Raw genomic sequence first — 26,111 nt, 5'->3', positions numbered from 1 at the left:
GGTGAGGTCATCTGCCAGGCACTTACTTTCTGGGTTGATGGTGTTGATACAGCAATTCCCATGCCGGAGCCAGGGAGGACGGACAAGACTTTATACTGAAAGGAAAACACAGCCATCACCACCAGCCTCTCCCAGGGACAGGGGTGAAGCCAGTGTCCTACATGCCCAGGGCATTCTCCTCTGCCAGGCACACAGACACCAAGACCTGTGGAGGACTTGAACATCTCAGCCACAGGAGCTAAAAGGGCTGTGTCTCTTGATTCTGAGGTGCCCCCCCCCACACTCCCAGGGGCTGAGAGTCTGTAGAAAGCCACCTGTGAGCATGGCTGATCCCTAAGGGTAGGCTAGGATGATCGTGGCCCTGACTGTAGGAGTGACCATACAGCCCTGGGCTGAACCAAGGAAACAGGGAGAAGACCCCATCTAGTACTTGGGACTATTCACATCTAGGCTGCTGGCCTGCACCCAGGCTCCTCAGTTGGGGAAGCTGATTGGCTCCATACTCAAGAGATTCTTTCTGTTCCAGAGAAGACGCCCCCTGAATGCCCCCTCCAGGAATGCCCACTCTGCATACCAACCCTCTAGGGAAACTGCTGAGCCTCACTCTGTGGATACAAACGTCTGTGTGCTCACTCATAAGAACCTGTGACAGGAGCTCAATGTCTGGGGACCGGGGTAGGGGTAATCTCAGACACAGGTGGAAGTCTGACAGAACTTCTCCAACTCTGCCTTCACGACACAGCAAGGGCTAGGATGCAGCTCAGTTGGCAGAATGCTTGCTGAGCATGTATGAATCCTGGGTTTGATTACCAGCAGCACAAAATAAACTGATTCAAGGTCAGCCTGGGCAACATGAGATCCTTTTTCCAGGCAGGGGTGGGTCAGGCGAACCTCACTGTTACCCTTTTCTGTATGTGTAACAGTGTCCGGCCCAGCTGCTGACTCCCAGGATTGCGGGAGAAGCGAGACTGCCCTGTGGCCCAAGGTACACAACTCTCTCAGAAGGAAGTTGACAGGGCTCTGCACGGAGACTTCCAGAAGACAAGGTGCAACACTGGTGGCAGCGGCACCCAAAGACGTCTCTAGATAGCATCTCCCCCAATCCGGGAATCATCCGCAAACCTCTCCACCCCAGGCTGGGAGAGTGGTGGGATGGGTGCACACCCACCTTCTGGATGTCTGTGATGTCCACCAGCTTGATCACCTTGTTCCTCTTGGAGGACCCAGACTTGGAGCTCTCGAAGCACAGATAACTAGACAGGGAAGAAATGCAGAGGCACGAGATAGCAGCCAGAGCGCAGGGGCTCCTGCTATGGAGGGTCCTCCCGGACTGCCATCACAGCCCCATGGGATGGACAGTGACCCACTACACTTAGCACCTGGTAGAAACTGAACAGCCTGCTCTGTGCTACATCTAGGCCTTTCTCTGCCAGAAGATTCCAGCAGGAGCTGCAGGGAGGTGTCCTAAGGCCCCACCAGGCTCTCCAGGCCAACCTCTTTGGCAGGGTGAGTAAAAAGGTACTTGGGGCTTTGGATACTGCTGCATGTTTGGGAGACAGGATGGAAAAGGGCCCCCATGAGGATGTTTGTCCTCAAATCCCATGGGGGTGCTGAGGTGTAGCAAGGACAAGGTGCTATGTAGTCCCACTTAGGGAAGAAATGCCAAAGATACCTTTAGCCTGGCCTCAGACAGCAAGGAGTCATGGACTCAAAGGCCTATAAAACCCCATTCCTGAGAGCTTATACCCCTTGGCCATCTGAATAGCCTCGACCCCACATGAGCATCCTAGATGAGAGACCCCTTTAACCCAAGGGAGGCGGGTGCTGGTCCAGGAATGGGGTCAGGAAGGCTAGACAGTTGGGTAGAGTGGGGAACAGAGCCTAGGCTGTAGCAACTGCAAAGCCAGCGTGCTGGACCTGGGCATGTGTCTGAGATTTGGGGAGGACCCTCTCCCACTTCCTCCCCAACAGTCATGCTTCAGCCTATGGCAACACTCACTTCTCTGTCACATACAGAACCCCGTTCCTGATGTAGTCCGTGGGCATCTTCCGGTCTCGGTTTATGAGGCAGCAACGCCAACCATTCTCACACACTGATGGAGAAAATGGATCTGGAATTTCCTTCTTCTGGAAATACCTGGGCCTTGACCTACGTCGGTGCCTTGACTTGTTAAAGATGTGCCCACATCCATGAGGGACCATCCAGAAAAGGTCCAAGTGTGAGCTGATAGGGGCACAGTGCTCAACCAGCATGGGGAAGCCCTGGGTTCCATTCCCAGCACCGTGAATATACACAGAGTCCATAGTGGGGGAAGGGAGGCCTGCCAGGAGTGAGATCACCTAGTGTCTGAGGGAAGGGTCTTCCTTTCACGGTAACCAAATCAAGCCTTAGGCAGCTTTCCACATATCAGCTTGAAGATGCTCAAGAAAGGGGGCCAACCCTGAGACCCTGCATCTCAGGCACTTACTGAAAACTTTTCCAGAAGGCTGACTGCTTTGAGATACCTGCGGCAGGTGGTACACTCAAGTCAAAGTGCCAGAACACGCCTGGATAGGAAACAGGCTTCAGGCTTGTCCCTTGATGCTAATGATATGGGACTCCCCAGCAGGTGGGCAGAATTGAGCCCTACTCCCTGGGGATTCCTGCTTCAAGAAGGTCTACCTGAATCTATGCTGATAAAACAGGGCAGGGAATATGGTGTCATACCTCTTCCTGATTCCTAGAACAACCCAAGACCCGACTCCTATGAACCTTTCCTGGGAAGTAAGCCTGGGCCTTTTCCTTCAGCATGTCCTTGAGGCAGGTCATGCCTTCTGCATGGGCTCAGACCCTGTCCCATGTACTTCCATCTACTCCGTGACTGGTTGGGTCATGGACTCATCGCACACTTACCTGCTAGCGGGCGCTCGTTTTCAGTCAAGTTGAAGATTTCATGGAAATTGCCCTTCTTGGTGCTGTGAAAGCGGCCGGCTTCTTCATCCTTACTCAGACCAGCTGGAGCACTGGAGACATAGCTCCGGGATGAGGTTGTCTGTAGCTGCCAACAGCACACAGTCCTGATCAGGCTCTGGGGAGAAGCAGCTGGAGCCGCTGCGGGTGTTGGAACGTACTGGCCTCCCTGCCCATACCAGCAGCGAACTGACTGAGTGACAGGCTCTGTTCCTTCAGGAGAATGTGAGGATAGAGTCCCCTTGCTGCCTGGGCTGGCTGCGGGGGAGGGGAGTGCTTTCCCCTGGAGATGCTCACAGTCTTCCCAGGCCCACAGTGCTGGACCCAAGCCTGGGCCCCAACACACAAGACGCAAGGGCACCGTTGCCTAACACAGGTTCTGCACTAAAGCAGTTGAAATTGACATTTCATAAGTCACCTGGACACACAACTCTAGAAAATCAGTCACAACACAGCAGTGACACAGCACCAGCTCACAGCAGGACAAGGGACTTCCACGCGGACACAGTACCTCGTCATGCCCTGACAGCTGGCCAGAAAGGAAACAACAGACACACACATGACCATCACAAAGGAAAAAAGGGGGTACATGTGACGTGAACTGGTAAGCAAAAAGAGCGGAACGTATGAGGCCCGAGGGATACAAGCAGAAAAAGGAGGGCGTGGCCTCCCCCGGGATGTACCAGCCTTATCCTAGCTAGTGCTACATGGTCTTAAGCCCTAGGAAGTCCCTGTCCCAGCCACTCCAGCGCTAGAATAGGCCCTCAAGTTGTTCCAAAAGGCTAAGCTGTGTCCTGGGTGACCTCTACCTGTGGGAAGAGAGTCAGCAGTGCTACTGCAGGCCTGGCTGCTCTGGCCTATGGCTGATCTGAGGTTCCCGACAATCTATGCTGTCCTGGACCCCAGAATGTGACCCTCCCAACTCAACTAAGTGCTTCACTCCGGGGGGAGGTCACTGGGGCATGCCTTCCGGAGGGAACAACCCCATGGAAACTCTACAAACTTCTTACACATTCCTGAGAGTGCTGCTGGGCCTGAGCACCCCACCCGCCTAAGAACAGAGGAGAGTACCCCAGCCCACTCCTCCCAGGGCTGGCTGGGCCTGGGCACCCCACCCGCCTAAGACCAGAGGAGAGTACCCCAGCCCACTCCTCCCAGGGCTGGCTGGGCCTGACCATATGAAGGAGGCGGTGACAGGGAGAACCACTTTCCACCATCTATCTCAAAGGCTGTAAGATCTGGGAGACACCAGGTTTCAAGTGAGCAGAAGTTACAGAGCCGGTGATCTGGGTCCACCAGCTTCACAGTTCTGCCTGCACCTTCCTCAGGGCGGTGGGGGTTGGGGGACTCACCCTGCGTGACACGGTGGCACCGGCACGCTCCTTGAGCTGGGGGTCGGTGGGGAGGTTCTTCCAGATGATGTAGGGCGTATCGTACTTGGCTCGAAGTCTCGGGCAGCGTTTGAAGATGAAGTCAATTAGAAAAAACTTGATGCCAGCATAGAGGCCTGAGGGGAAAGCAGGGATATAGCCATGCGGACAACGGGTGAGCACCCTGGCCCATTTCCACTCACCATCTCCCAGGACAGCGGTATTCTTCCTTACCAACAGCGAGCCCCACCAGGCGGTAGGGGAAGAAGCAAGAAGCCAGGAAGGCGGCCCACAGAGCGACATACAGTTTCTGCGTGATCTCGGGTTGCACCCACATGAACAGGCTGGAAGGAAGACGGAGGTCAGATAGGGTGGTGCACACCACCCTCGCTGCGGGGACAGCCACTTACTTCTTGATCTTTTCCAGAATGTCGGCCATCTTGCCAAAGAGATTCTATATGAAGAAGAAACTGCAGTGACCACAAGCCCGAGTACCTGTCAGTCACACAGACACACCCAGAGGGCTCCAGGGACATACACAGCCCACACCTGCCAGAACCCTGCCTGCCACTACCACTCCCAGGTCTGGGGTTGTCTGGTCTAAAATTAAGGCCACTGGAAATAACAACAGAACAGACTGGTTAAGCCCAGCTTCTGAGACTGCTCAGCCCTGAATTCTAGGGGTGTTGATCCCCTGTGGTGAAAGGCTCCATTCACATCAGGTCAGAGGTTCATCAGGAAGCCACGTTCCCCTGCCACCTCACCAGAGTGAGACTGATCTACTAGAACAGGCATGGAACTTCAGGCCCACCTACAGCAGCCATGTGAGGGGGTCCCCCCTCCCGGGGTGACGGGCAGGCTCAACAGTGGTACCTGTGCTTTCTGAGCGACGTCCAGTACCAGCTGGAACTTCTCAGACACGGTCAGATCTTCCTTGGCAGGTTCCTTCAGTCAAAGGGGAGAGAGAATTTTTCCACTGAAATTTAACAGTTCAGAAAAATTACTGACAAAACAGCAGGAAGGCTCCCGGCCCCAGGTACTGTCAGAGGACTGGGTGTGAAGACATCTGCTGGGCTCGGGGGGGATTCTCCCCTTGTGCTTGCTGCCTTGCCCCAGTGCAGAGGGCAGGCAGGTTGTGGGGCCCCAGAGGGCGAGCAGACACAGTGGCAGACCAAGGCCCTGGCTCATTCCAACTCTATGTCTTGTCAGCATTGTCCCCACCCACTCCTTGACAGGTTGGGAAACTAAGGCCCAGGTCTGTGTAAAGTTCACTTTATTATAGCAGTTCTCAACCTGTGGGTCATGACCCCTTGGGGGGGGATATCGAATGACCTTTTCACAGGGATCACATATCAGATACCTTGCATATCAAATATTTATATTACGATTCATAACAGTAGCAAAATTACACTTATGAAGTAGTAATGAAAATAATTTTATGGTTGGGGTCACCACAACATGAGGAATTGTTTAAGAGGATTACAGCATTAGGAAGGCTGAGAAGTACTGTTCTATTGCTCCAATAAGAGTCTCCTAAGGGTCTCCCAGTCCCAGGGCCTCCAAGGGCCTCCTTGAAGACCACCCCATTCCCTAGGGTACTCCACAGAATGTCACTTGTGCCCACAGGCATGGTGGGCTCCCTCTGCCCCACAGGCCCAACAGTCCCTTTAAAGCAAACTTCTGCCAATAATCAGATTTGAGGGGCCATGCGGACTCTGTCACAGCTAAAACCCCTGTAGTATAAAAGCACCCAGGGCCTTGTTAACAAGCATGTGTGGGTGTCCCACCAGGCAGGGGCCAGACAGCCGTTCCAGCACCCAGGATGGAGACACGACTACTTGTGTGGCATCCTGTCTGCCTCCCCACCCAGCAGGTTTTATGGGGGCTATAGTAGCTCCCTGTTTGCCCCTGCATCAATTCCAGAGAGAAAACATCACCCAGGACAGGTGGACAGGGCAATCTGCTTCTGGGCAGTGAAACTTGAGACAGCTGAGTGTCTGAACGGGTAGCCTCCTGGAACTTAGGGCTGGCATGGCTGGCCAGGGCAGAAATGATCATCTGGACTCCCCATGTCATGCCCCCAGGTTGTGAGTCCTGACCAATTAAGACAAAGGGACAATTCGTTGTCATGACTCACCACTGCTTCAGACACTTCTGGCACGATGCTCCATTGTATCCGCCAGCCCCTGAAAAACAGAAGCCACCCGAACCATGAAAACACTGTCACCTTTGGGGAACAAAAGTCGAGCCTCCAGCTGAGTTACCAGCTAGAGTAGGGGTCTCTACCCCTTTAGGGCTGGCTACCTAGAAGAGACTCCTGAAGCTGCGCTGCTCGCCTGAGATCTCATTGGTCATGATCATCCACGCTGGGTTCCCCTCTGCTGGGGCATATGCAATAGCAGCCATTGCTGATACGGGGAAGTTTAGCACTGTGATTGGCTAAAGTAGCCATACTGTTTTGTTTGAACTCATTGTGCCCTCTGACTGGTCTGTTAATAAAGTTTTATTAACAACAATACCTTCTAGTGGATTAGTGGTGATTAGGGGCTGGGGACTAATGGGCATTTATGACTCCTTCAAAGGCATTTCAATGTGTTTCCTACAAATATCATTTTCAAATAAATCCCTGCAGCAGGCACAGAAGGGGATGGAGTGGACTGGTGTGTGGACTTGTAATCTTTTGAGGGCTGAGATGAAATCTGGAGTCAAGGGCTCTTCACAAACCAGGACAAAAAGCTAAAGTTCACTCCTAAGATCAAGCATAGGAAAAGTCCAACCCAGGAGTACAGGCAAGGGTTCATCCCAGATGTAGCTTCTCCAAAAAGGGATGTTCAGTAAGGACACAGAATAACGGAGGGAAGGACTTCCTCAGCCTTGGTGGAGTAAAGCACCCATCACGCAGGTGTGTGTGTGTGTGTGTGTGTGTGTGTGTTGCTTACACTGTGAATTCTAGCTTTACCTGCTTCCTTTTCATGACCAAGAATCATGAGGATGTTTATGGGGTGCAGAGCCCTACAGCTTCACCCACCCACCCCAGGATTGGGGAGAACTTCTTGCCAAACACACAGCACCTCAGGGAGGAGGGGGTTGGAGGTGATACTGTAGCTCAGCCACCCCCTGTCTGCTCACTAAAGTATCCAGAGCCTCTCAGAGGCCTGCCCACAAACAGCAGTACATGACACAGCCTGGGCTACATACAGCAGTATGGGAAGCAGGCACACAGCACAGACATGTGCAATGCAGCCACACGACAGCCTGGCTCACCTACCTGGCGATGAGGTAATTGAGGGACAACCTCAAAATTGCTAGGAACAGGAACATGGGGATGGCCCAGCCATGCCACACAGCATTCATGTACACCTGAGGAGGAGAGGGTGGAAGGTCGGGGACATGGTTAGGCCGGCCAAACAGTAGTCTAGCACAAGATGCATCCTGCCTGCTTCTTCCTAGCAATAAGGTGACTCTTAGTCAGGGAGACCAGTCCCATATCCCCAAACATCCATCCAGGTTGTTGAACAAGGGCATGTGGGATGGGGGCCATCAGGAAGGCTGCTTCCAGTTTAAGAGAGAGGTCAGGCAGTACACGGGAGGCTGCCCTTTATGAGTAGGGATCAGAAGAGGACTGCAGGGCCCAGTGAAAATGTCTCGCCTGTCCCCAGTGTGGGTTCTGCCAGCTGATGAGGCTCACCACAGCTGTGGACTGCAGGTGAGCTGCCACATGGAGCCCGAGGCCCTGAGTAATCTCAGACAGAGAAAGCCAGAAGGTGGGCCTAAACAAGAGTAAATCTCTTAGGGAGACAGCATGAGGACCTCAGACAGGGAAGCCTTCAAGAGCATCTGTGAGGGTGGCAGGGAAGAGGACCTTGAGGTCCAGATGGGGTGGAGCCCTCACTCATAGCTTCAGCTGTGAGTGTGCAAAGTGCCTGTCTCCCTGGTGGGCAGTGAGTCCCTGGGAGAGAACCAGAAGGTGTGACCCAAGGTTAGGGTTGTCTTAGGACCCTCCTGGGGTAAGACTAACTGGGCAACCCCTACAGATGGCCTCCTCCTCAGGAGGGCACTATCTGTGAATCCTTGGAAGGTGCCCAGGCTGTGGCTTCCTTCTGGCCAGAAGGCCTTACCAGGTGAATGGGTTGCCTGCAGCCTTCTGACACCACACCTTGTCAGGAGCCTCCCTGGTCCCACCACTGGGGTCCATGTGGCCAAGCCTCTGGTCACAACCAACAATGAGCCAAGAGGCTTTGCCATGAGGTACATGCCATGCAGAGACAGCAGTCATTATGTCCCCACGGGTCTTTGATCTAAGATTGAGACCACTACACACCCCCATAATGCTGATGGAGAAACTGAGGCTGAGCACATTCAAAACCCAAGGGAGAGTTTTGCCTGCGGGCTGTCCTCTGGGGGCCTCACGAGGAAGACTGGTTCAGGCATCCTGTTGGCCCTCCCCAGCCTGTGAGAACACTCACGGTGAAGGCGATGGCAGAGGTGTAGATGGAGTACCAATCGGATAAGGCAGACAGGTTCTTCACAAAGTTAGTGACTGGCTTGGCTCCACGCTCTGGGGGACAGAACAGACAGCAACTGTCAGCACAGAGCTGGCCTGCTTCTTAGCACATGAGCAGGGTCACATGAGTCACCCAGCTAGAAGCAAAACCAGCTCGGTGATGCAAGACCCAACCCGCTGGAGGTCCCTGATGCTAGTGCCCTTCCTGACCCTTAACCATGGTTCCCATAGGGAGATGCCACCTGCTCTTAGCATAGGTCCCCAAGTAGCAGGAAAAAGGGAATGGGAAGAGGCAGTGAGGATCGCTGTCATCTGCACTCTGTGGGGCCTGAGGAGTATCAGAGAACTGAGCCGTATTTTATCCTAAATCAGCGGTTCTCAACTGTGGGTAATGACCCCTTTCGGTGTCAAATGACCTTTTTACAGGTATCGCCTGAGACCACCAGAAAACACAAATATTTACAATCATAACAGAGGCAAAATTACAGTGATGAAGTAGCAGCAAAAATAATTTTGTGGTTGGGAGGGCGGGTCACCACAACGTGAGGAACTGTATCTAAAGGGTCACAGCATTAACGGTTGAGAACCGCTACCCTAAATGCTGAGCACGCTCAGTTCTCCATCAGCTCCCAAATGTAGAATGACTCAGGCGTAGCCACTACAAGCTTTCATCTCAGGGAAGACAGGGGAGGAGTTGTCCTTAGATGTTTTTCTGGAGAGTTCTGTTCAGCTCCCCTCCCCCACTCCTCCCTCTCCCCTCCCTTCCACACCAAGCCCACAGTACTTACTCAATCGTCTCATGTTTTCAGTTAACCTGAGAGAGGGAGAGAGATAAGGATCAGTGTGAAGAGTCACCAGCACACTCAGGACGTCCCGCTGTGCAAGCACCACTAGCACACGGGCAGTAAGGGGGACGTCCAAATACCTGGGACCCTCAGGAGCCTGGAGACGCATGCACAGTGACACAGAGGACAATGCTGCGTGCCTCTGAAGGCAGGGGTGACTCCACAACAGACCAGCCCTCCCATCTGTCACGTCTACCTCATGAGCACTTGGACGGGCTGACTCTCCAGAGGCCTCCCTCCCCTTTCCCCGCGTCTATGAGAATGTCTGGTAAGGGGAGCCACTGTATACTGACCAGGACCATGAACCATCATGGGATCCAGCCCCTATGGTGGGCACCGCACACACACGACCCTCACGTGACTTCTGTCACAAACCACAAGTGGTACCCCAGAAAGAGGGGCACGGGGGACCTCTAGGAGCTCGTGGCAGCAACTTCAGAAGGAATGCTGACCAGATCACCTAAGTTTGGTATAGGACCCTGGCCCTAGCACACAGCTCCTTGGGCTTGGTGAGGCGCCCCTACCTTCGGGCACTGAGGGGCTCTTCTGTCTCCACCGTGTTCTCCTCTGGCTGGAAGCGGAAATCTTCCACATACTCCCCAAACCTCTCGTAGAACCACTTCTGTATACGGGACGACAGTCCCTGACTGCGGCGGTCTGTGGGAAGAAGCAGAGATCAGAGAGCAAACTGCAGGGTCCACACAACTTCTGAGGTTGGATCAGGAATGTGGCCTCCCAGAAAATGTCAACCTGGGCAGGGAAATGGGAAATGCTTAGAGTGAGGGTTTCACTGTGGAGCGAGATGTGAAGGGACCCAGCCAGAGAAGCCTTTGAAGGGCCTGCTCCTTGCAGGCCAGAGCCACCCAGGCCACAGAGACCTCAAAAGCACAATGTCTCCATCCTCACAGTGGACCCCAGAAACCTCCAGGTCTCATTTTTCCAGCAGCCTTGGGCTTATGTCAAGATCATGTCAGACCATGGTGGCAGTCTGTCCCACACTCCCTGTCTACCTCTGGTTCGTCTGGGAAGTGGTTGAGAGGGCTCACCACGCCAGGTCTTAAAGACCAGCCAGTGTGTGCATTGGGGTACAGGGCCCAGAGACCAAGCTGCTGGTTGGGATGAGCTCACAGTGATTGGCTGTATCTTGCTCACTTTCATTATGGACAGCTGAGACCACAGACGACAACCCAAATGGGAGAAAGTCAGAGAGAAAGCTGTCTGGCCTGAGCCCACTGTTGCCCCCCCAACTGCATACTAAAGAAAACAAGATGTGGATGCCAGGTGAGTTGGTACACGCCTTTAGTCCCAGCACATGGGAAACAGAGGCAGGCAGATCTATATGAGTTTGAGGCCAGCCTGGTCTATAAATTGAGTTCTAGGACTGCCAGGACTATATAGAGAGACACTGGCTCAAAATAAACTAACTAACTAACTAAACAAAAGAAAACAAGATGTGGAATTGCCTGCAAGGGATGCTGCCCCACCATAATTTAAGAAATAATTTAAGAGAGTGGAAATGGCAGGCGCATGGTCACCAGACACCTGTGGTGCCACAAACAGGTACAGATATCATGTGCCCATTAAAACTTTAAGAAAACATGCCAGGTGTGTTGTGGGCCCAGGGCGAGTGGACAACAGTCAACATAAATACAAGGTCACTCAGCCTGGACAGAAGTAGCAAAACACAGGCCAACAGGGGCAGAAGTGTGTGTCCGCTGGCTCTACCCAGGCAGCAGGGATCCTTTGGCCTTATTTGGCTCTATTACAGTCCAACAAGGTTTTCCGGTAGATCTAGGTGGGCAAGCAAGCTCATCTAGAAGCCAAAGGCAGTCTAAAGATCAGTCAAAAGACAGGCTAGCCTGTGCTTCCATTGGACTGTTTATGGACACTGGACTCACAGAAGGTTCACTTATTGAGAAATAATCTTCCTTTTGTTTTTTTCCAAATCTTTAAACACATAAAAAAACCTATTTAAAAATGTAAATCTATGCCAGGCAGTGGTGATGCATGCCTTTAATACCAGCACTTGTGAGGCAGAGGCAAGAGGATCTCTGTGAGTTTGAGGCCAGCCTGGTCTATGGAGCGAGTTCCAGGACAGGCTCTAAAACTAACACAGAGAAACCCTGTCTCAAAAATCAAAATCAAAACAAAACAAAAAAAGAAGTAAATCCTTGCTTGGCATGGTACGGAACATCTACAATCTCAGTACTTGGGAGGCTAATGCAGGAGGATCAGCCTGGGCTACATAGAGAGACCTTGTATAAAAAAAAGACAAACTAGACAGGGTATGTGGTTTGTGGATCCCAGATCCAGGGAACATGGTCAACTGCCTGAAAGGGGGTAGTCTTCACCTAGTTCTGAAGCCAACCCACGGAGGGAAGAGCTGAGACCCCTGCTGGACTTCCATAACCAGGGCAGGGGATGCTTTCTCCCATGCTCCTCAGGGCCAGCTCCTAGGAAGGGAAAGGCCTGAAGTGCTTCATTCTGACACCTGAGGTTCAGGGACAGCCTGAGGCACAAACATACACAATGGTTAATTTCCTTCATTTATCTTGGATGTGACAGTCAGGGTGTGGTCCCTCTCCCTTGTCACATCCTCCCTATCCTGTCTTGGAGGGTGACCAAGGGCCATAGCTCCACAGAGCCCAACACGCCTGGAGATTATGTTGATCAAGATTAGGTTTGGGAGGCTGGAAAGATGGCTTTGTGGTTAAGAGCACCAGCTACTTTTCCAGAGGACCCAGGTTCAATTCCCAGCACCTGCACAGCAGCTCACTACTGTTTCAAGTGATCTAATGCCTTCTAGCCTCCTTGGGCACCAGGCACTCATAGGGTACACAGACATATGTGTGGGCAAAACACTCATACACATAAAATAAAAATATACCTTTTAAAAAAATAGAAAAACAAAACAAAACTAGGTCTGACCTTGACAAGAGAATAAGGGGTCCCCAGCCCTGCAAAGGACCAAGGAGCTGGGGTCTTTTGATCCCACGCTCCTTAATCCTCACTATCACCAAGCACTAAGGGTCTCTTGTGCTGCTTCTCACTTGGTAACCAAGAATCACAAGCTAAGGGTTCTGCATCTAGGCCTGGGAACTGGCCAGGGATGCTCCAGATGGTCCAAGGAGGCCATGTCCCAGGGAATGCAACTGCCAAACCTGCACTGGGGCCAGCGGCCAGTGGGTGCAGTGAGGCTGGATCTGGGAGAACCTTAGGAGAGGCCTCTTCCTGATGCAGGCAGCCTGAAGCCAATGAGCTAAGCCATGGTTTATGCCAGGCTTACTGGCACAGGGAGGGGAGCCTTGTGACTGAAGGGACACGGTCGGTGAAGATGCAGCCAGGGCCCACGAGAACTGCACAGAGAATGGAGTTCCCGGCTCCTCTGAAGGACAGCTTTAGAATATGAAATGAGTGTCAAGATGATGTGGGCACTAAGGCAGGAAGCCAGGGGAAGAGAAAAGGCTTGCTCCCTACCTGAGAGGTCAGGGCATTCCTTGCCATGGCCTGCCAGAGTCCATTCAGTACCCACATGCAATGACCAGTCACAGAGAACAGGTCACCAAGTTGGCGTTGTATAACCAGTGTGCCTTCTGGTGCCCCTCGGGAGGCCACGCCAAACTAGACACATTTGTGCGAGGAAATGAGATCACTTTGGAGTGACCTGAGCCTGTGTGATGACTCACAAGCTCACAGTGAGAGACGCTAACCCCATTTTGACGGCAGGAGATTCCCACATGGGCGAGGCCTGGCTGGGGAGAGAACCATTCCTTCCCAGGGGCCTACCTGTGCCTGTGCCATTGCTGGCCTGGCTCTGTCCCTTCGGCGGCTGCTGAGGCTGTGCCGGCTGCTCCTCCGACCTGAAACAGGAGAAAGGCGAAGTTTATGAGTGCAAACACATGAAGCAACACCGCATGGAACTGAACTTCAGCAACAGGTGAGGCTGCTGGGATGGTAGCAGGGGCAGGGTCAGCCTATAGCTGAGTGCTCCTGGTAGGACCACCAGGGGTAGTCTGGCCTTCATGGGAAGCTGGGGAGGCAGCATGGGAAAAGGCATCTTATGTATAAGAAGACATTATTTAACTTCTGAATCTCTAAGGTCAGTGTTCATCCCAGGAGAATTCTAGCTGAGACCTCTGGTGTGGGGAACACTGGTCTTGTAGCCAGGGCTAAAAGGTAAGGTAGGAAGGATCCTCCTCCCCAAACAGGTCCCATGGTGAGCCTGACCCCGGTAAACTCTAAACAGGCCACAGGGGTCTCGGCTGGGGGACAGGGTAGCCTGACTAACAGCGTATGCTATAAAGCATATGAATTGTCACCAAGAATAGCAGGACAGGGAATAGGCTGCTTCACTTCCCAAGACCTGGGCTTCTCAGAGCAGCTACTGTGGACTACCTAAGGCCCGGAAGGAAGTGGATGTGACCATGCAGGAGCCTGGCACTTGAAACTGAGCTGCGAATACTGTGACCAGTGTAATTCATACTCAATGGGCAAAATCCCAACGAGGCAGACACTCAGTCCCCATGGACAAGCATGGTCCAGTTGGGGTATTCCAGAAACAGGAGTGTGTGTCCCAAACTCCCGAGAGTCATTCACTATGGCCTAGCAGGAACAGGGACAGGGCTTGAGAGTACAGTGGGGTAAGGGTGGTGAATGCCAAGTTGGGAAAGCTGGGGTCCTGGGTCCCCAACCTTATCTTCCAGGTGGCACTATGGCTGCTGTGCAGAGGGACCCAGAGTCTATAGTTCGGTACTGTCACCTGTGCGATGCTCTGTGCGGAAAAGCCTCCTGCTAGAGGCAGTCGAAGCAGAGGCTACACTCGTGAGGGTGGCCAGTAGAGTGAATGAGTAAGGAGACTGTGGGTGCCCAGGGGACCAAGTGCTCAGAGGACTTATCCAAGGAAAAGCTGTCACCTATAAACATCACTTGCAGAAGCTGAAGTGGCAACATCACCCACAGGGTGAGCCTGTGAAGATGAGGGTGTGATCTCGGTGGGCAGCTCTACAGAGTCGTATGCAGTGAGGTGCTGGAGGGGGCAGGGTGTGCAGGACCCCTGCATTGGAGCTTCAGAAGCAGTGAGGCCTCTGTGTGGGCCACAGGGCTTGAGCAGGGCTGCAGCAGCTGCTGGGGAAGGGCAATGAGTACAGGAAAACACAGAGCAGGGTCAGGGTATCCCCAGAAGAGGCCAAGAGTCTCAGCCAGCCCTTTGGGGCTAAGTAAGAGGGTCGGAGAGGGTCCGCAGGTCAGGGAGCATCTTGTAGCCAAGACTGGAGGGGACAACCAGTGGTCTGGTGTCTTTAGAACCTCTTGGGTCACAGCTCTCTACAAAGGCCTGGCTGGTGCTAGCTGTGTTGATCCCCACCTCCCAGAAAGATACTTTTCCATAATGTGGCTTGGACTGGCTTAGGCAGAACTCAAACCTGGGAAGTCAGAGCAGGCCAGCAATACAACTCACCTTGCTCTCCTTCAGTGATCAAGAACAAGACTTCTCAGATGGCCTAGTTCCCACCACTCCTGGCCCATGGCCATGTCAGGGATGTGAGTTGAGGGTCCAGGAAGCTCTGCCCACCAAGGAGTGGGTGAATGTTGTGGCTTAAATTGTTGCTTCTCTTTCAAAGGGTCATGGCCTGATGGAGGAGGGGTTGGGGGACCTTTCAAAGGTAGAGCCTGATAGAAGGAGCAGCCCTGGGAAGGGATTAATGGAGTTCTCTGGGACCTTGAATTAGTCAGTTCTCACCAAAGGGTCATTAAATGTATTTGACTCTGCCCAGCCTCCAGCAGGATGTTACCTCTCTCCTAGATACTCTCCCATCATGCACCTTGAGTCCCCACCAGGACTGAACCAATGCCAGCACCGTATTCTTCAAACTCTGAAACTATGAGCTAAATCCACCTCTCTTTTTCCGAGCTTCAGGAATATCGTTACAGTAGTAGGAAAAGATGAATGTGGGGGTCACCTGGCCTTCAGCACCTCCTGTATTTTCTGTTCCAGCTCAATCCGGCGCTGTCGCTCCCGATCGAGCTCCTGCCGCAGCATCTCTGAGTTGGTCTCTTCTCGAAGCTTCCGGAGCTCCTCCTCTGTGGAGCGAAGAGCCGAGTGATGAGCCCTTCTGCTCACTGTTCCCTCTGACAACACTGCCCACCTCACAAACAGCAGGTGGGTTCCGACTCTGAAAGGGGCTGGAGCACTTGAGGTTTGCTGAGTGCTCAGTAGGCAGGTGTGCTCTGGTTCCATTCTGCTGTCCCCGAGGATGTTTGCAGCTCTCTGGCCCCTCCTCGCTCAATAATGGTGCAAAGTACAAGCCAGTTAGCCCAGCCATCACCACCCTGGACACCCTGGGGCACACACCACCATGTGACTGGGTTAACCCAACAGTGCCAGAAAGGCTTCAGGCTCCAGAAGGTGCCAGCAGGTGCCAGCAGCAGAACAGAGGCAAGTAAGCCTCAAGCTACCTCGATGCAGAGGAGCCTGGGGGTAGCAAGAGGTCTGGGAAGGGGGTGGGGTACCCCTGGAAAGACCCTCCTGAAGGTCAGATCAGAATCAAGCCCTGCATGAAACTAAGGGGCTAGACTGCAGATGGCTGGGGGAGGGGTGTTGGGCAGAAAACCTGGCAGCTCAGAGGGTAAAGGAAGCCAGGAGCTGAGGAGGGTAATGGCCTCAAACTGCAGAGGTCAAATCTAAGGTCAAAGTCGCGGCAGAATTGCCTTTTGTTCTGAGTACATGAGAACTCGCTCACGGCACAACCCACAACTGTGCAGGTTTGACCCCCTCCATTTTTCTATACTGGCATGAGAAGAGGGGTCCTAGTCAGCATCCCATCATCCCTCTTCTTAGGTCACACCCAGAATCACTCAGTTCAATGCAGCCAGATTCTGGGGGTGAAGAACCATCTCTCTCAATAGACTACTTTTTGTGCTTGGTCCCCCAGGAGGGAGTCCTGAGTGATAGCCTTTGGCCCTGCTCTGGGCAGTCTTGAATCCTAGCAGAAAGGGACATAGGAACAGAAACAGCCATCTAGGAGCAGAGAGGGTAGAGCTTAGTTACAGAGGGACAGAGGTTCCTTCAGCCTGCTGACCTTGCCCTACAGAGCAAAGACACAGTGCAGGATGGAACCAGGAGCAGAGTCCTAAGGTGTGCTTGCTCAATAGGCATCCACAGCATTCCATGATCTGTCACACATGTAGAGAGACATTTGCACACTCTCCCTTAACTTGACCAGGCAAGGTAATACTTTAGGGAAGGGAGGCTGTGACACTCCTTGGGGTTCTGGGTGAAGTTTGCCAGAGACCACCTGGAGAAGCCTTTGAGAAGAACACAGCAAGAACAGCCTTCCTAAGAGCAGGACTCAAGACACGTGCCTATCTCCAACCCATTCACAGGCTTTTCTGACTCCACCCCGCTATCCCAGAAGATTCTAGAGGGAGGACCCTACTACCACTGTCTTCAGTTGCAGGGCCCAGCCAGCTCAATATGTCAAGGACACAGTAAAGGGATGATAGGTGGGGACAGACAACTCAGTGAGAGCCTAGCAACGTAAACAGGTGATTTGGTTACAGGGATACACATGCTGGACTGACTGGCCAGGGCCTAGAAGAGGGCAGTGATGGAGAGTGGGGGATGATGTGAATTCCACAAGGGCCAAGGCCCTGATCACTCGAAGGGCACATGTATACAGCACTGCCAGGGCTCTAGACGTCAAGCATGCTGACCCTGGTCTTGTACTGAGATTCCTGCGGACACTGACATAGAAGAATTGGAGTGCTAAGAGTCTTGTCCATGACACTTGTTGCTCACAGAGGCAGAAGAGGGCTCTGGGCTTTTGGGGGGTTCTCAGCCCATAAGCCCTAGGTTTCATAGGGCACCCTACCCATCCCAAAGCTAATCCTGACTGTAGGAAAAGGCTGCCTCAATCCCCCCTTGCCTCTTGGTGCAGCTGTGAGGACCGAGCTACACACAGCTTCAGTGGTAGACACTCACTGAGTTCCTATGCCTTAGCCTCTGTCAGAGTTCCAGGGACACTAACTGGGGAGGATATGCTGCCCAGAGCACACATCTAGGTGGGTCCTGGAGAGCAGCCTCAGGCATATGAATAGGCCCAGTGGGTAGGCCTAGATGCTAGCCCTTGTCTGCCTGGACCCCTAGTAGGCAGAGCCTTGCCTATAATGCAAGGGGAGACTATGTTGGTCTAGCCCCTTCCCTGAGAGGGTCACAGAGATGGATGAAAGCTAAGAGAGTTTGGGTCTCTTAGCAACATAGAGTTTGTATGATCACTTGAGATGAACAGGCCAGGAGACTTCCTCCACAGGACCCAACTCTCAGCTGCCTGGCCTCTCCTGCTGCCTGGGATAGATACAGCAGAAGAGATACTGGGGCACACTGAATGACAGGTGGATAGACCAACCATCTACTAGCCTCCACTGAATGGACCAATGAGCTTTCTCCCCAAGGTAGAAATCTACCTGGCTCAACCAACTCAGGGCAGGCAATCGGGCAGTCAAGAACTGCACATGGCCAGCTCAAGAAACAAGTATAAAAATAAATCTTTTTTAAAAGGGGAGGGGGTGAGAATGTTGGGGAGATGGGCCAGCAGTTAAGAGTACTTACTGCTCTTGTATAGGACCCGGGTTCTGGTCCCAGCATCCACATCAGAGAGCTCACAGCCACCTGTAACTCCAGTCCCAGGGAGGAAGATGCCCTGTGGCCTCTGGGCACCAGCACTCACGTGGTGTGCATAAGCTCACACGGGCACACACGTACTCCTACTGCTGTGATGAAATACTATAGCCAAAAGCAACGGCTTACACTTCCACATCACAGTCCATCCCTGAAGGAAGGCAGAACAGGAACTCAAACAGGCCTGGAACTTGGAGGCAGGAGTGTATGCAGAGGCCATGGAGGGGTGCTGCTTATGGGCTTGCTCAGCCTGCTATCTTATAGAACACAGGGTCACCAGCCTAGGGATGGCACCACCTACAATGGGCTGGGTCCTTCCTCATCAATAACTAATTAAGAAAATGCCCTACAGCTGATATCACGGAGGCATTTTTCTTAATTAAGTTTCCATCCTCTTAGATGATTTTAGCTTATGTCAAGTTGACGTACATGCACATATAAAAATGATAACTGAATCTTAAAAAAAACAATTAAGAGAACCAGATGTGTGAGCAGACTCTTCCTGGAACACCTCTACCTCCCACCTCTGTTTCTATACAGATGATGCTTCCAGCACAGGATAGCAGATCTGGGAAACCTTACATGGCTGGCATTGCTGGGTGGGGGAGACTGAGGGGGGAGGGCTGAGATTGGGGGGTTGATACTTTCCTGCCTGGTCACCTGATGCCCCGCCACCTTCACCACCCTGTGGCCTCTGGATCCCAGCTCATGTGAAGATCAAAGCCTCTCTCTCTCTCTCTCTCTCTCTCTCTCTCTCTCTCTCTCTCTCTCTCTCTCTCTCCCTCCCTCCCTTCCTGCCTGCCTCCCTCCCTCCCTCCCTTCTCTCCCTCCCTCCCTCCCTCCCTCCCTCCCTCCCTCCCTCCCTCCCTCCCTCCACTGCAGGCTGCTCAGCCAGGAACAGGAAATTGGGCTTTCCTTAATTGGCCTCCCCTGAAGGTCTGTGTCTTCCCAGTGTCACTAAATGATGAAGGCTCGTCACCATGTTCCACTCACGGCAGATGATCAGCCAAGGGCAGCCATTAGCATTGCTGAGACAGATCCCAAGATCCCTTCCCGAGGTGAGGGGGATGCACGGGACATTCTTGCCAGTGTGGGAGGACATGTGTGCAGCCCCTTAGAGGAGCTGAGGACCTTAGTGTATCCCTGACAAATACCTCTAGCCTCCCAGAACCCCAGGGGCAGAAAGCTCAGTCCTGCAATTGGACAGACAACTGCTTCTTCTAGCTGTGCCTCTGTAGCCCAGCTCCCCACATCAGCTGCCCTCCCCAGCCATTAGAGGCTCAGCTGCAGGGGCAGGTACACTGCAGCCCTTGCCAATTTAGCAAGTCAGCCTGTCTGTTCCTGGCAGAGCTCCAGAGGCTTTTGCACCTTTTCCCGGTGGTGCAGAGAGCTAAGCATGTAGAATGAGCTGGATTTCTGAGCCTTTCTTTCCATGAACACGTCCTTCCTCGGCTAATGGCTCCCTACAAAGGCCTCTCTCTGCAACTTAAATGCCGAGGCCCGGTGTCTGGTAATGTGGGCCAGCTTCCACCCCACGGTGACACATTTAGGTCAGAGGCAGCACAGTGCCCGGCCGTCGTTCCACAGAACAAAGGCAATATACACCCAGTCATCGTTTCTCCTGCTCCTCCCTTAGAGGAGGTGCAGGGGAAGGCTGACTGCCTGCCAAGCAGAAAGCGCTGAGCTGGCTGCCTGTAAGGCCATCCTGGCCCAGCCTCCCCATGGAATGGAGTCGTGTGGGTCCATGACGGCCATGGCAGCCAGCCTCCGTCCTCAGGGTCTCTGCCTTGGAATTCTGATGGAGGCCTGTTAGCGGTCCCGCTTTTATTTATACCCAATACTGTAAGTCTGTCACTGCCACGACTCTGGGGTTCACTCAGCTCTACTATCACCCCCCCCCCCCCCCGCCACTGTTTAGAGTTCAACAATGCTGGACCCATCCATGACAAATCATGGAGACCATGTGGCCCCTGATCCTTTAGTGGGCGGGGGGGGGGGAGATGAAGCTCTCCCATAGTATGAGGGATGGGATAATGGAGCCCCTTGAATATCTGAGTATTCATTCCCTGTGGCTGTTAATATTACATTCTGACTTAGCACAGCGGACACTATCTTACAGGTTGAAAGGTCAGGAGATCAAACAGGTGTTCTGGGCTAGAACAGAAGCGTCTATGGGCCAGTCCATCTGGAGGCTGGTGGAAAGACTGATCATATATATCCCATCATTTCTGCCTTCCAGAGGAACACGCTCTGCTTGGCTGGTGATTCCCAAAGAGCAGTGACTTCATGCTGACCCAACTCTGCCTGACCCCCAGCTTCCTCCTTGTGATTGCTCTGCACCCATAGAGAATCTTGGGTCTTCACATCTCAGGCTGACAACTCAGTCACATTTGCCAAGGAATCGTCACATGCACAGGTTCCAGGGATGAGGAATTGAATTCTCTTGGGGAAATTGAGATTCTAGCTACCATGTTCTCCCCTGAGATAATGATACAGGGCAAAGGACTCCCCAGTAGACAGAGGCCCACAGAGGACTTTCTAGCCTCGAGCCATTCTGAACATCCCAAAACAAGAAGCCCTCCTTTGGTGGGCATAATGGCCTTCCTGGGTGCAGGGACTCCCCACAACTGGAAAAGTCCTCCCATCTTAACTCTCTTGTCGTCTCCAATTATGTCCCCAAACACAGAGGCAGGACTCCCCAGTAACCTTCCAAGGCGGTTCAGGCAATGAATGCTTACATAGATCCTCTCAACACCCAGTAATGAAAGAATCCAATGAACAGGGCATCACCAGCGGCAACGGGTATGCCATCCTAAAATATGCTCACACAACCCTGAGCTGTAAAATAGGAAGACACCTGTTCTCCTACGCCCCTGTCCAAGGACAGAGATGCATACAAACTCAGAGGCCAGGCTGTGGCTGACTGTCCTGTCCCTCAGTTTCCACAGAGGGCTCGCAAAGGCTCAGTCAAGCAAAGAAGCCATACAGGGCCTGTGTCTAAGTCACAAGTGAGGATTTAGGCAAAAGCCACAGCCTAGCACATTAGACCACAGAGTCAATGCTGCATGGCTGTGAGACGGCCTATCGCATGCCACCAATGGTGTGGCACAGCTCCTAGCCCGGGGTCCATCTTTTCTTACATGCCCAGTACTGGCCATAACCAACTCCAGGCACTTCCTTCTCAGGGCCCCTGAATGACCCAGGCTGCAGAGATAGCCATGGAGCCTGAAGAAGACTGGGGAGTGAGAACAGCTGCTGAGGATGAGTCAGTCCACAAAATTTCTAAGTTCCAAGGGTGTATCTCAAAAGAAGGGTTCAGTGTCACAATTTAGAAGTCCCAATTCTAGACTTCTACTCACACAACAGCCATGCAAGCAAACCAGCAACCCAGTTACCAGGAAGACAAGCAAGATGACTTGGGTGCAGTGGACCAGAGGGAACAGGGACAGTCCCTGGGGGACAAGAGCCACTCTCAATTCCCACCCGCATAAAACACATGTGGAGGAGAGAGAAAGCCAGGGGACTCTTTCTGTGTCGAGGTACACCCTTACATCTACATGGGTCTAAAAATGCCAGGTCATCTGTGATAGCAACCTTCAGGGACCCTAGGAAGGAAGAGACATTCCGATCCACCTACCCAACCTCATGTGGAGACTGCCAGACATCGCCAAAGCAAAGAGGCAAAGTGAATTTAAGAGTGTGAGCCCCTGAAGTCAGAGGGACCTGATACAGTAAAGTATGCCGCTCAGAGCACAGCTGACTATGGGAGCCTGGCACAGCTGGGCCACCTGTCCACCCACTTCGTCCAGACTGTGGTCTCCCCAGGGTCTAGAAGGCAAAGGGCAGGTAATTTATGGACTGCTGACCTCAAAGAAACCTATGCCTTCCCTCTTAGCGTGCTGATTCAAGGGGACATAGAGGAGATACTCAATTCAGCCCATGGTCACAGCCTGCCCAGGCTGCACAGCCTCCATGGCTCCTGGCCCACAGGGAAGAAAAACAACTTCAAAGCTATTTTTAAAACTGTAAAAGCAGATCTCTCAAGCAGGAGTCCCTTTGGCACAAGATGCAACAGCTCCAGCCTCAGCCAGAGGTAAAAAAAAAAAAAAATGATAAGCCTTAAATAAAATATCTCTTCCCACCCAGCTGGAGCACACACAGAGAGGAGAAGCTACCCAGAGGGAAAGAGAAAGCTGTATCTGGGCAGGCTGGGCTGCACACCTGGGCACCTGAACAGACTGTTCCCAATTTACACTTCCAGTTATCCTGACGGATCTTTCTAAAAGACGGTGCCTTATCCTCCCACAACGGACCGGGTACAAGTCACCTCCCAAGCTCAGGGCATCCCTTCGCCATGAGCCCCAGAGAAGCAGCTGTGGGAAGCTCTTCTCTCCCCGAGGCCACTCCACTCAGGGATGTCTTGCTCTCTGTGTCCACCACAACCTGCGTGTTTTCCTAGCGCTTACCATCACTGCGTTGTCCACTGCTCTGCACGGAGGTGGTATTTACTGCATGATGAACTGTCAACGCCAAGCTTAATGTTCCTGCAGTCAGGCAGCATGCGGCCAAGTTCTGGATGTTTCACATTCTAACATGACAGGCTGCTTGGGCTTGGCGTGTTACTGAGTGGAGGGAGTCAGTTATGGGATTAGGGTGGTGCCCTGAGGTTTTTTTATTCTTCCTGGATGCAAAATAATAATAATAATAATAATAATAATAATAATAATAATAATAAAGAAATGTGATTCTAGGAAGAGCTACTGCTCAGAATGGCTGGCTTCCAGACCCACCCATAACTGCCCTTCAGTATGAGATGGGGGACTGAGGTGGCAGACTGCCTCTGATGCTCAAGAGTTGGACCTGGAGGACCTGGCTAGACCTGGGCTGAGATGTGAATATTCAAAAGTGTCTGCCCTAAGGTCTGAAAGGTGAAGGGCAAAGGCTGGAGAGATGACTCAATGCCTAAGAGCACTGGCTGCTACTCCAGAGGACCCAGATTTGAGTCCCAGTAAATACATGGTGGCTCACAGCCATCTGTAACTCCAGTTTGGGGAATCTAATACCCTCTGCTGGCCTCCATGGGTTCCAGGCACGCCTGTGGTACTTAAATATACACAATTCCATATACACAATTTTATTTAGGTGTCTGCTCCATCCACTCCACATCCTGTGGATACGTCCCACCAACCATGCACCAGCAGCCAAACTTTCTCAGAACATCAAGTTCATTGCTAGATCCGGATTTCTGCTTAGTATGGGCAGGAGGTCAGGGAGGGCTTTCCCATCACCAGCAAGGGGAGATGAGCCCCAGAGGCTCTGGTTGGGTATCCATGCTGGGGAGCCAAGGCAGTAAAGTGAAACTATGCCTGGGACCAAACACCACTGGAAAATGGCTTTGGGAGGTGCTAGTAAGGCTCCCTAGGATGTGCAGAAAGGTATGCCTGGGGGTGGGGCAGCACCTCCATCCAGCTATTCACTCATCCCATTATCCACCATTCCATCCATGTGCTCAGCACTGGTTGATACAGCCAGAGATCTGCTGAGTCACCCAACCAGGCACCCAGATGTGTACTGAGCACCCTGCAGTTGCCAGGCTCTGGACCATACAGAGGAGGAGCAGCTGCCTTCTCTACCTCCTATAAAGTCTGGTTGGTGGATGCCAATGTGAACAGCTACCTCCCATGGGGCTAAACCACACACCCCTCATGCCAGATGAGGCTCCCCACAGGGGACCACTGGGAGCAGCAAAGGATAGAAGGTTGCTAGCCCAAGTGACTTCTCTCTCAATGCAAACACGGGACCCCCTTGTTCATGCCATCCAGAGAAGGATAGGATGACCCTCTCATAACCTTGGGAGCTGACACTGTGCTCATGGAGTGGGAGTCCAAAAAGAGGTCACAGAGATAGACAGTGGCTCCTGATAGAACACCCCTATGAACATCAATTGTCACTGCCCAAAGCACCCCGCTAGACCTGGGACAGGGAGCCCTCACCATGACACAACAGATGAGCACATATGACTTCACCATCTCGCCCCAATATTGCAGGAGCCCGAGCCCGAGCCCTAGCCCTAGGAATGGCAACAAGGTATTTGAATTTTTCCTCTGAAATATGAGCTACAGACAGAAGCCAGGAGTTTGGTGAGTGGCTTAGCCTCTGTACTAAAAAAGTTCTATCCTGGGCAATGAGAAGTCTTAGGGTCAATTATCTCAACTTCAGAGTATATTTTACTGGGCAACAGAAATGATCTAGAAAAGCATAGGTTTTGGGGTCCTCCCCACTATGATACTGGGTATAGATTCTAGGATCATATATGTTAAAAAAGCACTAAGTCATGCCCACAGACAAAAATATGAAACTGTTGGACCTAATAGGTCAGATCTTTAATTTTTTCCTTAGAGGTCAATTTCATCTTTTTCCCTGGAAAAATGTGTATAGGGCTGTGTCTAGCTCATCTCAGTCTTCTGTCCCCATTTCACCCCTGACTTCTTCCCAGCTGGCTCGGCTCCACTCCACTCCACACTAGGGACAGATGCAGACCCATCCAGGCTCTGTCCCTGGGGCTTATCTTTGAGATCCACAACACTTACCTTACAGGAGGTAGAGGTAGGAGGCCAGCCCCCCCTCCCCCCCACCAGCTAATACCTGCAGGCCCAGGTCTGGAGGAGTGGGCCCAGGCACGTTTGTCAGGGATATACTAGCTCTGTCTCTAGCTGGCTTCAAAGCTGCCTCAACTCTTCAAAACACTGGTGGCACTCACACAGCTCCCGGGCCTTCTGCTTTCACAAGACTGACAGACAGTGAAGCAGGTTGCTCACCTCTAATCACTAGGATCAGCCACCCCAGACCTCCCTGTGTGCAAGATCCATGCCCTGAAGGGTAAATAGCCACCACCTGCCTCCCAACCAGCTTCCTCTGTTAAGTCAGGCAGGAGTCAGTCACTCTGGCCGCCATTTGTTGAGCAGGAAGGGGGCTGCCAGGAATATCAAGGGCTATGGAGCAAAGGCCCCCTCCCTCCGAGTCACATGCTTCAGGAATCACTGCTATCCACTGGCTGCCTCCATGGGAACCCACTTACTATACTGTACAGGTGGCAGTGACTGGGAGACAAAGCCCCTAGGGGAATGTCCTGGAGCCTGATCAGGGAGGTGTCAGCAGAAGCGACCCCAGGGAGGTATCAACTCAGAAGCTCTGCAGCCCAGCCCCCAAACCAGGAGGCCCCTGAAAGGCCTGAAGCACTCCCCCCCAGCCCTCCCCCCAAATCCAAGTCCATGCGAGTTGCTCTGGGGTGGAGGCTGTGTGCAGGCTTTACAACGGCGAATTCCACTTCCCAGAGCCTGCATGCAGCGAGAGATCGATAAATACAATAAACACTCAGTTACAGAAGCCCTGGAAGAGACGCCTTTGTGTCCAACAAGTGACAATCCGGTGCACCGCATCTCAGGCTCGCTGCAAATGGACACCGTTCAGTCACTTAGGTCTTTAACAAGCTCAGGCCCCTGCCCTGGGCTGTAGCTAAGGTACATTTCATTGTACCTTCTCCATCGCATGTCACTTCCTCCTGGGAACATCTGTACCCTTCAATATTTAATCACTGAAGAAACCTATTGTGCACTTGGGCTATTTTTCTCCTCGGTGAAGAAAGCCTGTTGTCAGAGAGAGAGTACAGCCGAGAGTTAAATAGAACTTGAACACTAATCACTTAGGCACTTATGGTTAGACCCAAGGCCCTAAACAGCTCGAGCTGAGCTGCTAGGGAAAGGAGGAA

The 26,111-nt window shown here is 52.6% G+C and overlaps 1 protein-coding gene across 2 annotated transcripts in view; it reads right to left on the bottom strand.

The window, feature by feature from the left end:
- Gramd4 (GRAM domain containing 4) overlaps window positions 1–26,111 on the bottom strand; it is a 75,527-nt gene that overhangs the window by 2,612 nt on the left and 46,804 nt on the right. The window contains exons 4-18 of one of the 2 annotated variants that reach the window (XM_038342025.2): window positions 15,627–15,747; window positions 13,456–13,529; window positions 10,194–10,326; window positions 9,613–9,638; window positions 8,787–8,878; window positions 7,589–7,680; window positions 6,458–6,506; window positions 5,194–5,265; window positions 4,731–4,774; window positions 4,555–4,664; window positions 4,303–4,457; window positions 2,894–3,038; window positions 2,000–2,093; window positions 1,169–1,253; window positions 27–95 (exon numbers count right to left, since the gene is read on the bottom strand). In XM_038342025.2, coding sequence (XP_038197953.1) covers window positions 27–95; window positions 1,169–1,253; window positions 2,000–2,093; window positions 2,894–3,038; window positions 4,303–4,457; window positions 4,555–4,664; window positions 4,731–4,774; window positions 5,194–5,265; window positions 6,458–6,506; window positions 7,589–7,680; window positions 8,787–8,878; window positions 9,613–9,638; window positions 10,194–10,326; window positions 13,456–13,529; window positions 15,627–15,747 — 1,361 coding nt within the window. The remainder of the gene's footprint in view (window positions 1–26; window positions 96–1,168; window positions 1,254–1,999; window positions 2,094–2,893; window positions 3,039–4,302; window positions 4,458–4,554; window positions 4,665–4,730; window positions 4,775–5,193; window positions 5,266–6,457; window positions 6,507–7,588; window positions 7,681–8,786; window positions 8,879–9,612; window positions 9,639–10,193; window positions 10,327–13,455; window positions 13,530–15,626; window positions 15,748–26,111) is intronic. The other variant, XM_038342026.1, reaches the window with a different exon arrangement.

This window comes from Arvicola amphibius, chromosome 9 (assembly GCF_903992535.2).
Source record: "Arvicola amphibius chromosome 9, mArvAmp1.2, whole genome shotgun sequence".
NCBI lineage: Eukaryota > Metazoa > Chordata > Mammalia > Rodentia > Cricetidae > Arvicola > Arvicola amphibius.
The sequence above is the reverse complement of the archived record's forward strand: the minus strand, read 5'-3'. Positions and strand labels throughout refer to the sequence as shown.